This window comes from Sprattus sprattus (assembly GCF_963457725.1).
Source record: "Sprattus sprattus genome assembly, chromosome: 17".
NCBI lineage: Eukaryota > Metazoa > Chordata > Actinopteri > Clupeiformes > Clupeidae > Sprattus > Sprattus sprattus.
Genome location: NC_137915.1, coordinates 15988643 through 16003607, shown reverse-complemented (window position 1 = coordinate 16003607; position 14965 = coordinate 15988643). Strand labels below are relative to the sequence as shown.

Genomic DNA, 14965 nt, shown 5'->3' with positions numbered 1-14965 from the left:
TCTCTCTCTCTCTCTCTCTCTCTCTCTCTCTCTCTTTCTTTCCCTCTCACTCTCTCTCCTGGTGGGGTGTAATGAGTATCTCCTTCCCTCATTAGTGTGTGGAGCACCACTAACACACGTGCAGAAGCAGGCGAAGGCACAGTGGTGATGGAGATGCCTGGCAGGGATTATATTTTCCCTGTAATTTCTCAAGTGTTGCTTAAACATCTGCTGGTGCCTATGTGTGTGTGCGGGTGTGTTTGTGTGGGTGTGTGAGTGAGAGAAACAGACACTTACATGCTTGTTTATGTAGCTACATATACACTGCTGCATGTAACCCTGTGGAAACAGCTGTCTCCTTAAGAGGCCAGGACAAGAGAGATTGCTGGCTGTTGTGGTGCTGTCTCCTTTACGAGAGATATGATTGACAGTTCATATCATTAAAGCTATATATGTCTTGTCTGCCTTTGTGTGTGTCTGGGCACTTGTTCGCCAATGTCTCGGTGTGTGTGTGTGTGTGTGTGTGTGTGTGTATGTGTTTATGTTTATGCATGGTATGTGACTGTGTGTGTTGTCAATACTGTCATTTCTTGCAGGAGCCCAGCACCTTGTTGAACCTTCTCCTGCAATCTGAGTCTGTGGCACACACACAGACACCCCCGCACCCCCTCACACACGCACGGGGGGCCGAGGGGGAGAGCGATGAGGAGGCGCGGGCCCTGGTGTCCCAGCGTCTCCAGAGGGAGCTGACATGCCTCCTCACCACCCTCATGCAGTGCCTGCAGCACACCTGTGACAGGTAACCCGCACAGCGCATACGCCGCCACATCTGCTGCTGTCTGAGCACACACACACACACACACACACACACACACACACACACACACACACACACACACCTGGGTTCGCTTCTCCCACAATCCCCCATCTATATATATATAGAGCCATGGCCCTGGCTGAGTCACGTAGAGTTAGAGGCAGGAGAGAAGAGCTCATTTGGGAGAAGTTTTTTCTCCCTTCTTCTCAACCCTTGTGCTATAGCTCTTGCTTTTTCTGTCCCTCTTGCTCTCTCTCTCTCTCTCTCTCTCTCTCTCTCTCTCTCTCTCTCTCTCTCTCTCTCTTCTCATTCTTTCTCTCCCTCTGTGTATCTCTTTTTCCTGCTGTCTAGCTCTCTTTCTATTGGTCTTTCACTCTTTTCTCTCTCTCTCTCTCTCCCTCTGTCACTTTTTCTCACAGACACACACTTTCACTTACTCTATTTTTTTTTTACATCCCAGCAGTGAGGTGTATTTGTATGCAGAGTGTGTTAAAGGCAGGGAGGGAGGCATGACTTGTGGGTGTTCAGTTGGTTGATCGTGCGCTTCTTCTCTACTGGTTTTCTCCGACTGCGGAAAGGGATGAACCGACACCCACGATGTGGCCGCTCAGGGAAAGCAGCTCAGGAATTTCCGCAGTCGACAAGATGCATGAACCCAAGAATGCGCACCTCCCTCATCTATTCCCCCACAAACACAAACCCAAGCAGGCGTTCACCTCTGCCATGTTATCTGTTCTCTGGACGCACTGCCCGTTTCCTGCCCACAAAGCAAAGCACCCAGACTCTTCAGAGACAAATGGTGACCATGTTGGTTTAATCACAATCCAATTAAAGCTCCATTTAGGCTCTGTCTAAATAACTGTAGGCCCTGAAAGCATTAATATCTTTAATTTGGCGGTTGTGGTATTATTATTCGTTGAGGAAAGGATATTGTTAACTCATTATTTACCTCTGCCTCTGGAGCTGAATTAAAGTTTCAGACCCGCGGATCCCCCACACATCAGAACGCACACCTCCAGTCGTACGTTATGGGGGCAAAAAAGAAAACAATTTAAAACATTGACATTTTCCGATATGAAAGCCACAGAAGCGTTTAGTCTGACAGGTCCGATATATTCTGCAAAGTAAAAAGCGTTTTGTTTCTGGAAGACTGCTCTTTCCTTACCTCAAAGGCCCCGCCGCTGAATTAATGAATCCCTGGCCCGGCACAGAAATGGATATCTAGTTGAATCGGGGAATAGAAACATTAATCGGGTATTAAAAAATGACACCCTCAGGGCACCGGAGAGCAGAGCAAATGAAAAACACAGATGGTGAAGGAAGGAATACCCAATGTCCTGTGGAAGAAAGAGCATCCGGAGGGATCCTCTAATGAGTGGGACCGAGGACTAAACCTTGCCTCACTCGTTCTTTCCTTTCTCTTTTCCTTCTGTCTGTTTTGGTCTGTCTCTCAACTATTTCTTCTTCTGCCTGTCATTTATTCATGTTTTTTACCCCTTAGTTTAGTAGTTTTCACTTTTCTCGTCTTTAGAAACTCTTGTGTGATTTTGCCAGTGTGATTTGGATTGTTATCATGCTGGAATATTCCTCTTCTGCCAAGCTTCTGGAGATGGGGTCTTGCATGTTTGGCATGAACCTGGCCAGGACTACCACAGTGAATGTATAGTCCTGTGAAACATGGAGGTGGGAGAGTGATAGTATGGGGCTGCATGAGTGCTAAATGTGCTACATTTATAGACACCATGAATGTCTGGATATGCCAAAGTACTGACAAGATGGCTCCTCGTATCCAGGGGCTTGACATGGCGGTAGCCTTAAATGTTGACATTTTGTTAAGCCTTATTAACCTTCCTACCCATTCTCTCTCTCTCTCTCTCTCCATCTTTCCCTCTGTCCCTTTCCCTCTCCATCTCGCTCTCTCCATCCATCTCTCTCTCTCTCCCTCTCCATCTCTCCATTCATCTCTCTATCTCTCCATCTTTCCCTCTCTCCCTCTCTATCTCTCTCTCCATGCATCTCTCCTTCTCACTTTCTCTCTCTCTCTCTCTCTCTCTCTCTCTACTCCTCTCTCTCTCTTAGTGTGTGTGTGACATTGGCGGGTGTGTTGGAGTCGGTGCTGGCGGAGCGCCTGCTGCAGTGTGTGCGTGTGTCTGAGGCTCCTCGCTTCTACGGCCTGCCGTCTCTGGAGCGCACCCTCAGCACCATGAAGCACCTCACCGCCCTGCCTGGCTGGAGCACACACTCACCCCTGCCAGAGCTGGACACACACACTCTCTGCCTGAAATACCTCAGCGGATTACTGGAGGTACACACACCTTCACACACACACACACACACACAACCCTGCTGGGCAGGAGCACACACTCACCGCAGCCAGAAGCCAGACACACACACACACACATTCTGCTTTAAATACCTCAGTGGACTACTCAAGGTACACACACACACACACACACACACACACATCACGCTGCCTGGCTAGAGCACACACTCACCGCAGCCAGAGCTGGACACACACACACTCTCTACCTTAAATATCTCTGCGGGTTACTGGAGGTACACACACACACACACTTCCCTTCCCTTCCCGGCCAGAGCACACACTCAGTGAAGCCAATCCTGAACACATGCATCCTCTGTCTCAAGGATAGATTACTTTAGGTATTCATACACACACAGCCCTGCCTAGCTGGTGTACACACTCACTGTAGCCAGCGTTGGACACATAACATGCACTCTGTCTCAAGTACATCAGCTACCATGGAAATGAACACACACACACACACACACACACACAAGCACGCACACAAGCACGCACGCAAGCACACATACGCACACGCACCCGCACCCGCACACGCACACGCACACGCACACGCACACGCACACGCACACGCACACGCACATACAGACACATGCATCCAAGCACACACACACTCTTAGGAGCTTGAACCTCTGCGCTTTATTTCCCTGACTGGCTGCAGTGTACACTCATTTGAGCCAGGGTTGGACATACAGTACTGTGCAAAAGTTTTAGGCAGGTGTGAAAAAATGCTGTAAACTAAGAATGCTTTCAAAAATGGAAGTGTTAACAGTTTATTTTCATCAATTCTTCATAAATTAACAAAATGCAGTGAAGGAACAGAAGAAAATTCTAAATTAAATCAAAATTTGGTGTGACCACCCTTTGCCTTCAAAATAGCATCAATTTTCCAGATACACTTGCGCACAGTTTTTGAAGGAACTCGGCTGGTAAATTGTTCCAAACATCTTGGAGAACTAACCACAGATCTTCTGTGGATGTAGGCTTCCTAAAATTCTTCTGTCTCTTCATGTAAACCCAGACAGACTCGATGATGTAGAGATCAGGGCTCTGTGGGGGTCATACCATCACTTGCAGGACTTTCTGTTCTTCTTTAAGCTGAAGATAGTTGTTAATGACATTGGCTGTATGTTTGGGGTTATGTTCCTGCTGCAGAATACATTTGGTGCCAATCATACGCCTCCCTGATGGTATTGCATGATGGATTAGTATCTGCCTGTATCTCAGCATTGAAGACTCCATTCATCCTGACCAAATTTCCAACTCCACTTGCAGAAATGCAGCCCCAAACTGGAAAGGAACCTCTACCATGCTTCACTGTTGCCTGCAGACACTCATTATTGTACCTCTCTCCAGCCCTTCGGCAAACAAACTGTCTTCTTCTACAGCCAAATATTTCTAATTTTGACTCATCAGTCCAGAGCACCTTCTGCCATGTTTCTGCACCCCAGTTTCTATGTTTTCGTGCTTAGTTCAGTCACTTGGCCTTGTTTCCTTGTCGGGGTAGAGCTTTTTGGCTGCAACTCTTCCATGAAGACCACTTCTGGCCAGACTTCCCCGGACAGTAAATGTCTGTACCTGGGTACCACTGGTTTCTGCCAGTTCTGAGCTGATGCCACTGCTTGAAATCTTCCGATTTCGAAGGTAAATAAGCTTGATGGGTTTTTCATCAGCTGCATTAAGTTTCCTTGGCTGACCACTGTGTCTACGATCCTCAACGTCTTCTTCAAAAGAGCTTGAACTGCACATTTTGAAACCCCTGTCTGCTTTGAAATCTTTGTCTGGGAGAGACCCTGCTGATGCAGTATAACTATGTTGTGTCTTGTTGCTGTGCTCAGTCTTACCATGTAAATGGATACAAAAATAAACATTTTATGTTTACATTTTTCAAAGCATTCTTAGTTCATAGCATTTTTTCACACCTGCCTAAAACTTTTGCACAGTACTGTAGATTCTGTGACACACACACACACACACACACACACACACACCCTTGAGTCCCTCAACCCCACCACTCAGGGCTGTTGGTGTGCTTGCTCCCTCTCTCCCTCTGTCTTTCTTTCTCTCCGTCTCTCTCTCTCTCTTTCTGTGTGTGTGTGTGTGTGTGTGTGTGTGTGTGTGTGTGTGTGTGTGTGTTTGGTCTCTGAGCTCCAGAGGAACCCAGCTGTTCCTCCTGGGCCGTAAAGCCTCTCTTAATGACTCGTATTAACCACGGCCCACACGAAGGGGCCGACTCTGTATGCTCTGACTGCTAATGGCCACCCTCTCTCCTTCTCTTTACTCCTCTCTCCCTCTATTTACTCCTCTCTCCCTCTATTCATCTCTCTTCTCTCATTCTCTCCTTCCTCTCTTGTCCCCTCTCTGTCCCTTTATCCGTCCCTCTCTTCTCATTCTCTCCTTCCCCTCTTTTTCCCTCTCTGTCCCTCTACCCATCCCTCTCCTCTTAATCTCTCCTTCCTCTCTTGTTCCCTCTATCCCTCTATCCATCTCTCCCCTCTCATTCTCCTCTTCCTCTTGTCCACTCTATATCCCTCTCTCCATTTTGTTATCCCTACATTTCTCCTTCTATCTCTCCTTCCTCCCTTGTCCCCTCTACCCATTCCTCCTCTCTTCTTTTTTTGTTTCTCTATCCATCCCTCTCTCCCCCATTTTACCCCTCCCTCTCGTTCTGTCCCTCTTTCCCTCCTCTTCCTCCTCCTCTTCTTCCCTCTCTATGCCCACAGGTCATCTCCTCGTTCTATGTGGAGTGGGGGGGCAACTCCATGTCCTTCATGGGTAAAGGCGTGACCAAGAATGCAATCATCTGTCTGCTGCACCTCGCCCACGAGATGATTGCCCAAAGTAGAGATAAGGTGTGTGTGTGTGTGTGTGTGTGTGTGTGTGTGTGTGTGTGTGTGTGTGTGTGTGTGTGTGTGTGTGTGTGTGTGTGTGTGTGTGTGTGTGTGTGTGTGTGTGTGTGTGTGTGTGTGTGTGTTTGTACACGTGAGAGGGAGAGGGTAATAAGCTATGCATTCTTCACAAAAACGTTTTTAGTATTCTTGTGAAATTCTTTGTTTTGATCATTTTCATTCAGCACAGTTGTATATATTGATTTAACTTGAAGTGTGTTTGATTTATATCTATTTCATAAATTAAACCATTTTATAAATCACCCATCTGAGTAATGGTGACAAAAAACAAATGCACTTACACACTTTCTCTCATACACACACACACACACACACACACACAGACATAGGAAGACCAAGGTATTAACTAGCCAGCCCTTGCATCAGTGTGTGTGGGCATGGAGCTGGTGTGTGTGTGTGGGCGTGTAGCTGGTGTGTGTGTGGGCGTGCTGTGTCAGTGGAAGTGTGTTAGTTTTCCCGTGTTGGCTGTGTGCTAACCTGTCATCTCCATAATCTAACATGCTGGTCGGACACGTGTGGAAGTGGAAGCCTCCCTCAAGGGAGATAAATGAGGTGGAAGATCAGCTGGCTGTTATAGTGTGTGTGTGTGTGTGTGTGTGTGTGTGTGTCTGTGTGTCTGTGTGTCTGTGTGTCTGTGTGTCTGTGTGTCTGTGTGACATGCATGTATATTTTGTAGTTCGTGTGGGTGTATATGTCACTGTGTTTATGTTATTATCTTGAGTGTGATGTATGTATTAATGTTTGTGTGTGTGTATGAGATGAGCGTATGTGTGTGTAATGACTATGATGTGTGTGTGTGTGTTTGGGGTGGGGGGCTGATTTGCATATTAATGGTGTGTGTGTGTGTGTGTGTGTGTGTGTGTGTGTGTGTGTGTGTGTGTGTGTGTGTGTGTGTGTGTGTGTGTGTGTGTGTGTGTGTGTGTGTGTGTGTCAGGACTGGATGTCCCACTGGTCTCTGTCTCAGGAGCAGAGGGGAGAGGAACAGACTGAAACACGCCTGGGGCTCACCTGGCTCATCCCACTGTGGTTGGACCGAGACCCTGAGGTCAGCATCACACACACACACTACTACTACATCCATGGCAGTTTGCTGTCAGAACAGGTCTTCACACTCATGCTGCAGTAATGATGTCAGTCACAGTCTCATATTAATGCGCAGCTACATCTGCTTCCAAGCTCTGCGCGGGTCGCTGTTCAAACGCCTCCGTTTGATGAAGGCAAACTTAAAGACAAGGTGCCATTTAAAGCCACAAAGTCATTAAAGGAGTCAAACACTGATTAGAACACCTGGGAGATGTTGTTCTTAATTATAATTTGTTTTAAAAAGTTTTTTTTTTGTCCAATTTATACGGGAGAGTTCACTTGGCTAATATTTCTGCAAACTTTCACATTATAGTAAGGCTATCAACAGACTTTCACATTATAGTTAGGCTATCTGCTGACTTCCACATTATAGTAAGGCGATCAACAGACTTTCACATTATAGTTAGGCTATCTGCTGACTTCCACATTATAATTACCATGAATGTGTGTGTCATTTGTAGAATCTTTAGTCGTACAGATCTATATCGAACCTCTCATGTAGTTTTGATGATGATTCTTTTCAGGTAATGGCAAAATGCAAGTAATGGTGAAAAGAAGTTTCATGTGTATGTTCAAAGTTGTCCTGCTGTCTGTGCGTCTGTAATACAGGTGGCAGCAGACAGATGTCTGTGAGTCTGTAATACAGGTGACATGAAAAACATGGAGCGCTAGAAAGACAAAGAATTCAGGCCGAGCAACAGTGGAATTGTAACCAAGCAAACTACATGACGTAACCCTTGTGCTACGAAACAGGTTGCCTTCTTTTTAACCAGAACCCAATGCTAGGCCTACATCCCTAAGTACATGTGTGACAACCAGTTGTATAGCGGCTTTCAAGGTGTCTCGTTATGCTAAATGAATGGACTTGGAGGAGGAAAACTTCATTCTGCCTCGTGTTGTGGAGGAAGTTCTGGTCCATTAAGTTCGTATAACGGGACGCCTCGAAGGCCGTTATTCCTTCTATCGCCTCCCCTCTTCTTTTCTCTCTTCTTCTTCCCCCTGTCATCCCATCCTCTCTCTTTTTTTCTTCTTCTAACTCTCCCCACCTTTTCTCATCTCCTCCACAATCCCAGGTGCGCTTTGCCAGTCTCGGAGTGGGCTCAGCACTGTCGTCATTGGAGACCGGTTGCCTAGCGCTGGTGTCTAGCTGCCAGAACATCTCCGGGGGTCTGTGGGGGACTCTGCTCAACATCCTGCTTGAGCCCAGTGAGAGCAGCATGGTCCGCAGGGAGGTGGGAGCCCTCCTGTCACACACACAAAAACACACTCCAGAACAACACATCTCCAGAACAACACACACACACACACACACACACACACACACACACACACACACACACACACACACACACACACACATCATACAGATTCACACACAGAGACATGCACACACACTATGAACCCACAACACTCTCCAATCTACAGGGCCTTTTATACATCAACTCTCAACTTTGCTCTCTTGTGCCTATAACAGTTGTAGTACAGATTGTCAAAGGTGCTCCCTGAAAGCCATTACCATGACATCACTATACATCATCATCAGGTCCAGTCTGTGTGGTTCAGCCTGATTAGTATGAGACCTATTATGGAACAATCCTGGCATTGGAAGGTGCATGTGCAGATGAGGGTATTGATTTGAGTTCATTTTTAAACTAAAGCAAAAAGCACACACTGCAGTATCTGAACAGTACACACACACACACACACACACACACACACACACACACACACACACACACACACACACACACAAAGGGGTCTCAGGTGGTATTCTGTGCTGGTTTTATTCAGCACTGCATGTACTGTCTTCAAGTCTCAGCCAGATGGCAGTGTTGCTGACTTTAGCCTTTTCCCTCCTCCTCCTCCTCCTGCTTTTCTTTGTTCTGCTCTCCTCAGGCTGCGTTTATCCTGCAGAACCTTCTGGTCATGCCGATGCCCGCCAACACAGAGGAGGTCAAAGGCTGCATCTGGCAGGTACTGGACATGTGCACTGGGGGGCGCCTGTCCTAAAAGGGAATGTTTGATGAATGGGATGAAAATGGATGCCACAGATCTCTTGCTCTTGGTGCATTATTTACCAGAGGTGCTTGCTCAGAGTTGAAAAATTCATAAGTCCTCTCCCCCAGGCAGTACTTCCAGGAAGAAAAAAAAAAACTCCTGAGCCAGGGGGTAGGATTAAGCTGTGTCCAGATCAACATGCTGGGCTCTGTGCTGGTCCTGTTCTCAGTGGCACTATTTATAATTCACTGTATATACTCTTGGTACTGTATCGTAGCCCGACCTATTATCCCGCACGACCTATTATCCCGCAAGCGCTGGTACACGTTACTTAATATTGATTTCGGTGTCATCCAGGATCGCAGATTTCGGAAAACTTAAGTCCCTGCCCAAAAAGGGTATTTCAATTAGCTTTGTAGCAAAAATGGCACATATACAGCGTATTGAAGTGTATAAGATAGTGTTGTAATACTGCGTGTACAAACCAGCCTGATACAAATAGTAGAATTTTGATTTCGCGACGTTCGGTGTAAATTCTTTTTCTTGTTGAGCTTGATTCCCAACGGCATTTTACATCAATGCGGGATAATAGGTCGTCGCCAACTTTGTTGCCATTTCGCGACTGTACAAAACAAATCGGAAAATACGTTAAGAAATGTTCCTGCTGAGAGTCAAACAAGACTTCGTGCATGTTCTACACACCTGTCACTTCTGAAATATGTAAGGTTGATTCATTAAACCATATTTATATTGATAAAAACATATTTGTTAAGCGGATTTTTTGGTGGCCCGCGGGATAATAGGTCGCGTTACTTGGTCTTTGTAAATGTGAATTTGTCGTGTGCATTTTTATAAATCACAGTTTACAAGTCAAATTTGCAGTATATAACTCTGTTATAATTTCTTCTAGGTTATTGAACCTATATTTATTAGTTAATAATGAATTATAAAATTACATACAGGCATGTTAATGATATGCTAGTGTGCCTAGTAAACACTTAATAACCCTCTTTTATGAGTTTGGTTCGCTTATATTTTATTCTCTCTGTAATGTTGCTGTCCTCCTGCCTGTGTTGTGTCCCAGCACCCGTGTGTGCACGACGAGGCGTCAGGTGTGTCTCTAGTGGGTCTGCCCGCGCTGCAGGCCCTTCTCTACCACTGCCAGTTCTTCCAGCACGCCACACACATGGCACAGGACTGCTACCGCGGCCGCCACGCCTTCGACCTCGACTTCCCCCGCGCACCCAGTCACCACGAGGAGGCCATGGAAGGTACGCACGCACACACTCCAGCTAGGACGTGCCGCATGTCAGCTGTAGCCTCCACATGCACAGGTCCTTCCATAATGAAGTCTACTGTAAACCTCACTACTGAGAGGAGTCAGTGATGGGTGCTAGCGCCCATCGGGTTTAGCCTCCTGTCTAGTACACCCACCTCTCACATCTGAGGGTGTAGGGTAGAGTCCATTGCTGGACTGTGTGTCTCACAATGCAAATGACGCCTCAAGTCACTTCAAGCACAGATCCTTCTATAATGAAGTCTGATGTAAGCTATAAGCCTTAAGAGATGTGCTAGTAACAGACGTTAGCATCCATAGGTTTTAGCCTCCGTGCTAGCACGACCACCTCCCATGGCAAAGCAAATGGGTTTGATTTCAGTGCAGGACTGTGCGTCTCAAAACACAGGTTACACAATGTCAGCTTTAACTGCCTCTTGCACAGATTCAAAACCATAAAAAAAGTCTGACATGAGCTGCAGACAGGACTTTGGATATTTCAGAATGGAAATCTCTAACGTTCTTCCATTCCCAGACGTTCACAGAATTTTATTAACTGGGTTCCCATTTGAAGTTTAATTATTATTAAATTGGGCTCCAGTCATTATAGCGACATTGAACATTTCTTTTTAGCAGGAGTAAGTTGTCAGCCTGGAGTCGAAGTCTGACAGGTAATGAGCAGAGCTAGTTATCACACTCATGCTTTTCTGACTGTAGTCGCTGTCAGCTAGTCACCGCTCAATCAGAACTCCCCCACTCTTGTCCCCGTATGAATGTGGTTTGTCATCTGCCCAGCATCCCTGCAGGTAGCGCACACACACGTCAACTTGAGTTCACTTTGACGGCAGACGTGTTAGCGGTTCAGGTTGTTTGTTTGTTTGTTTATTTGTTGTTTATTTGCTGTTGATTTGTGGCAGATCTGAGTGACTCTCTGCTGCACTGGAGAAGCCCATCTGCTCAGCGAAGCCAAAGCCAAGCCTCAGGGTCCCTCTCCACATCCAGCACACTGGTGAGAACGCAAACACACACACACATACGCACATGCACACTCACACGCGTGCACACATACACACACACGCACACATACATACATACACACAAACACACACACACACACACACACACACACACACACACAGACATACATGCGTTCACAGTGTTTAAACACATACTCAACCCTGACTCAAGCAGAGTTACTTTTCTGAACATGGAACAGGTCATTGCAGAGTGCTTTTGAATGGCCTATTTTTCTCTATACTCTTTCTTCAGGTTCCTTGTGCTTTTCTATGTTCTTCTTAAGGTGTTGTTTGTCCATGTACAGTCGTGGACAAAAGTTTTGAGAATGACACAAATATACATTTTCACAAAGTTTGCTGCTTCAGTGTCTTTTGATGTTTTTGTCAGATGTTACTATTGAAGACTGAAGTATAATTACAAGTTTTTAATAAGTGTCAAAGGCTTTTATTGACAATTACATGAAGTGGATGAAAAAAGTCGATATTTGCAATGTTGACCCTTCTTTTTCAAGACCTCTGCAATCCGCCCTGGCATGCTGTCATTAAACTTCTGGCCCACATCCTGACTGATGGCAGCCCATTCTTGCATAATCAATGCTTGGAGTTTGTCAGAATTTGTGCGTTTTTGTTTGTCCACCCGCCTCTTGAGGATTGACCACAAGTTCTTAATGGGATTAAGGTCTGGGGAGTTTCCTGCCCATGGACCCAAAATATCGATGTTTTGTTCCCCGAGCCACTTAGTTATCACTTTTGCCTTATGGCAAGGTGCTCCATCATGCTGGAAAAGGCAGTGTTTATCACCAGACTGTTCCTGGATGGTTGGGAGAAGTTGCTCTCGGAGGACAGTTATTAAATGCTTGTAATTATACTTCAGTCTTCCAAAGTATCATCTGACAAAAATATCTAAAGACACTGAAGCAGCAAACTTTGTGAAAATGTATATTTGTTCTCAAAACTTTTGGCCACGACTGAATGTCCCAGGGATGGACTTCCTCTGTTTTTGTCCATACATGTCTCATAGATGGACTTGGCCTGAGTGTTCTGTGATGTTGAGTATTCTGTGAGATTTGCTTCCTTTGTTAGCCTGGATACCAGCCTGAACTCCGCCCACAAAATGTTTGGTCTGGGAGATTCAGTCTGGAGTCGAGCTAGTTGGGAGGGTTTAAACGGGCCCGAAAAGGGATCTGACCATTCAAATTGTAAGGGCGGGCTTTATGCGTTGATGGACAGACATAGATAGAATACCGGTATACATCGAACAAAGATGGCGCCGTCTCGGGAGCTTAGTGGGACATATTTGATATGATTTAAGGTATCTACACGACTTTTTTTATGTCTACATTGACTCGGTTAGTTGTGTATACGCAACACCAATGCCTAGGATTGTAGGTCTTAACTTATGCACTCTAGACCATTATTGAAAGGTTATGCTAACAGCGTAGACAAAAAAAACATTGAAACTAATGGTAGCTTCTAGCCTTGAGTGCTAATTAAGTAACGTGAGCAGGCATATCTCAACAGATGTTGACAGCGCATTCATTTTGAAAGAGGAAACGCGATCAAGGCATTTGTCGATTGAAAAGATGTTTTTGCCGTCCTTCCTACGGGATCAGGTAAAAGTTTAATCTATCAGATGGTAATAATACTACGTTGCTCTGATTGGTTCTAGGTATCCAATTCAGCGAAGAGGAATTTTCTTTCCTGGTTCGTTGAAACACGCCCCATAATCACAGCCCAGTGGTCCGGTCTCAGACTCATATTCTGACTAGAATTATGAGTATGACATCGTCAGGCTATTCCTTTGTATGAGTGGCTTCACAATTTATGTTCTTTTGTTTTTAATTTGAACAAACCAACTGTTATTAGGGTGGGGTTCACAAACTGCACATTTCAGTTTGGTCTGGACAGCCTTTATTGGAAGTAATTGTATTGAAAGGGATTGGTTCATCAATCTTCATAGCACGCTGACGAAGTTCTTCCCAATTGACACTTTTCAGACTGTAATCCTAGTGGAAACGCGTTTGTGGTGTGTATATCCATCGATATACCTATACGCTGCGTCTGCCTGCTTACACGCCTAAAGAACTGCAGTGTGTGCTGCGGCAGGGCTGAGAATAGCCCATCACTATAAATATGCTGTGAAAGTAAGGAAGAAACAGGGCTGTCACTGAATCCTGCCTGCTGCCTCCCACCCCCATTAGATCCAGCCAGGTGGGTCGAGCAGAGTGCACACCCCAGCGCTGTCATCCTTGCTGGCCCCAGCCCAAGACTCGCCTGTCAACAGACTCACCGCACAAGGTACCGGAAAGGGGGGCGTCTGGAAGGGGGAGGGGGGGGGGGGGGGAGGCGGGGATCGCGACGACACATGGATCTTAAAATACCTGTGTCTTTTATATTTATTATATATTTAATGAATATAGCTGCTGTGCTGAAGTTGGTGGAGTGTGATGTGATGCTAGCAGGGGCAAAGCTAAGGACTCCAGGCAGTAGACGTGCTGCTGGAGAGAGGGTTTCCTGTCAGCACAGTCAGCATAGATACAACATTTAACATTCAACAAGATTCCATACTCAGCATAAGTCATCTTTATTACTTTGACAGGATAAAAAATGATAACTTGGCAAATAATAACTTTTTAGTTTGTTTTTTCTAGGTGTCTCAGATCTAATCATGATTACATATTTGACCCAGCTGTCTTTGTCGCAGGTCAGAGTGACGCAGAAACAAGCGACGCCGCGATTTCCCAGGATTCCCGTGCCAGCGAGGTGTGTGTGGAGCAGAGTGTGTGTGGTGCTGTCGTCACCCCGCCGCTGGTGTCGGCCCTCTGCGGCGTCCTCACCAACCTGCTGGCCGTGCTGCCGGAGTTCACTCTCACCGCCCTTACACTCCATCACGTGCTGCCAGCGATGGCCAGGTACACACACACTCTCACACACCCACACACCCACACACACACCCCCACACACATACACACTCCATCATGTGCTACAAGCCATCGCCAGGTACTAGCGCACACACATGCACACACAAACAAACACACACTCACCGCTCCGCTATCTCACTCCATAACAAGCAAGAGAATCGGTTGAGGATCCTAGAAGCAAATGCTGCCTGTAGTGTTAAAACTTGTTGCATTACGTTTAGTATCCTTGTTATTAGCATACAGAACACTTCCTGTATTCCTGAAAGCAGGAGTATGTGGAGAATGAAGTTCATACCGTATCCTCAGTACTTTCGACACGTGACGCATTGTTTGCAGTTACATTTGGACTCATGCAACAAAGGAGCATGACAGAAAGCACAGTGTGGACCTTTAGCGCTATGCAGGGATGTAAATCAACACAACCACATCCTGCAGATTGTGTTCCAAGATTAAAGTTCCACACACACACAGCACAGATTTAGTTTCAGTTTTAGTACTGGGAGCTGAAGTAGATAGCACAAAAAGCTATCTTTTTATGAGAAACTCAGCCTTAGCAACTTGACAACTGTGTAAAGCACCCTATAACACATAGGAATACCCCAGCAATGCCACGGTGATGGAAATCCTGACAATGAATATGTGATTT

At 45.9% G+C, this 14965-nt stretch overlaps 1 protein-coding gene across 1 annotated transcript in view; it reads left to right on the top strand.

The window, feature by feature from the left end:
- The window catches only part of rttn (rotatin), a gene marked incomplete at its 5' end in the record, with an annotated part of 59124 nt that overhangs the window by 23360 nt on the left and 20799 nt on the right, over positions 1 to 14965 (top strand). Inside the window, 10 exons of the mRNA XM_080854960.1 lie at positions 576 to 778; positions 2876 to 3101; positions 5840 to 5968; positions 6960 to 7070; positions 8182 to 8340; positions 9005 to 9082; positions 10191 to 10377; positions 11300 to 11391; positions 13600 to 13696; positions 14103 to 14310. Of these exons, the coding sequence (XP_080711086.1) occupies positions 576 to 778; positions 2876 to 3101; positions 5840 to 5968; positions 6960 to 7070; positions 8182 to 8340; positions 9005 to 9082; positions 10191 to 10377; positions 11300 to 11391; positions 13600 to 13696; positions 14103 to 14310 (1490 nt within the window). The remainder of the gene's footprint in view (positions 1 to 575; positions 779 to 2875; positions 3102 to 5839; positions 5969 to 6959; positions 7071 to 8181; positions 8341 to 9004; positions 9083 to 10190; positions 10378 to 11299; positions 11392 to 13599; positions 13697 to 14102; positions 14311 to 14965) is intronic.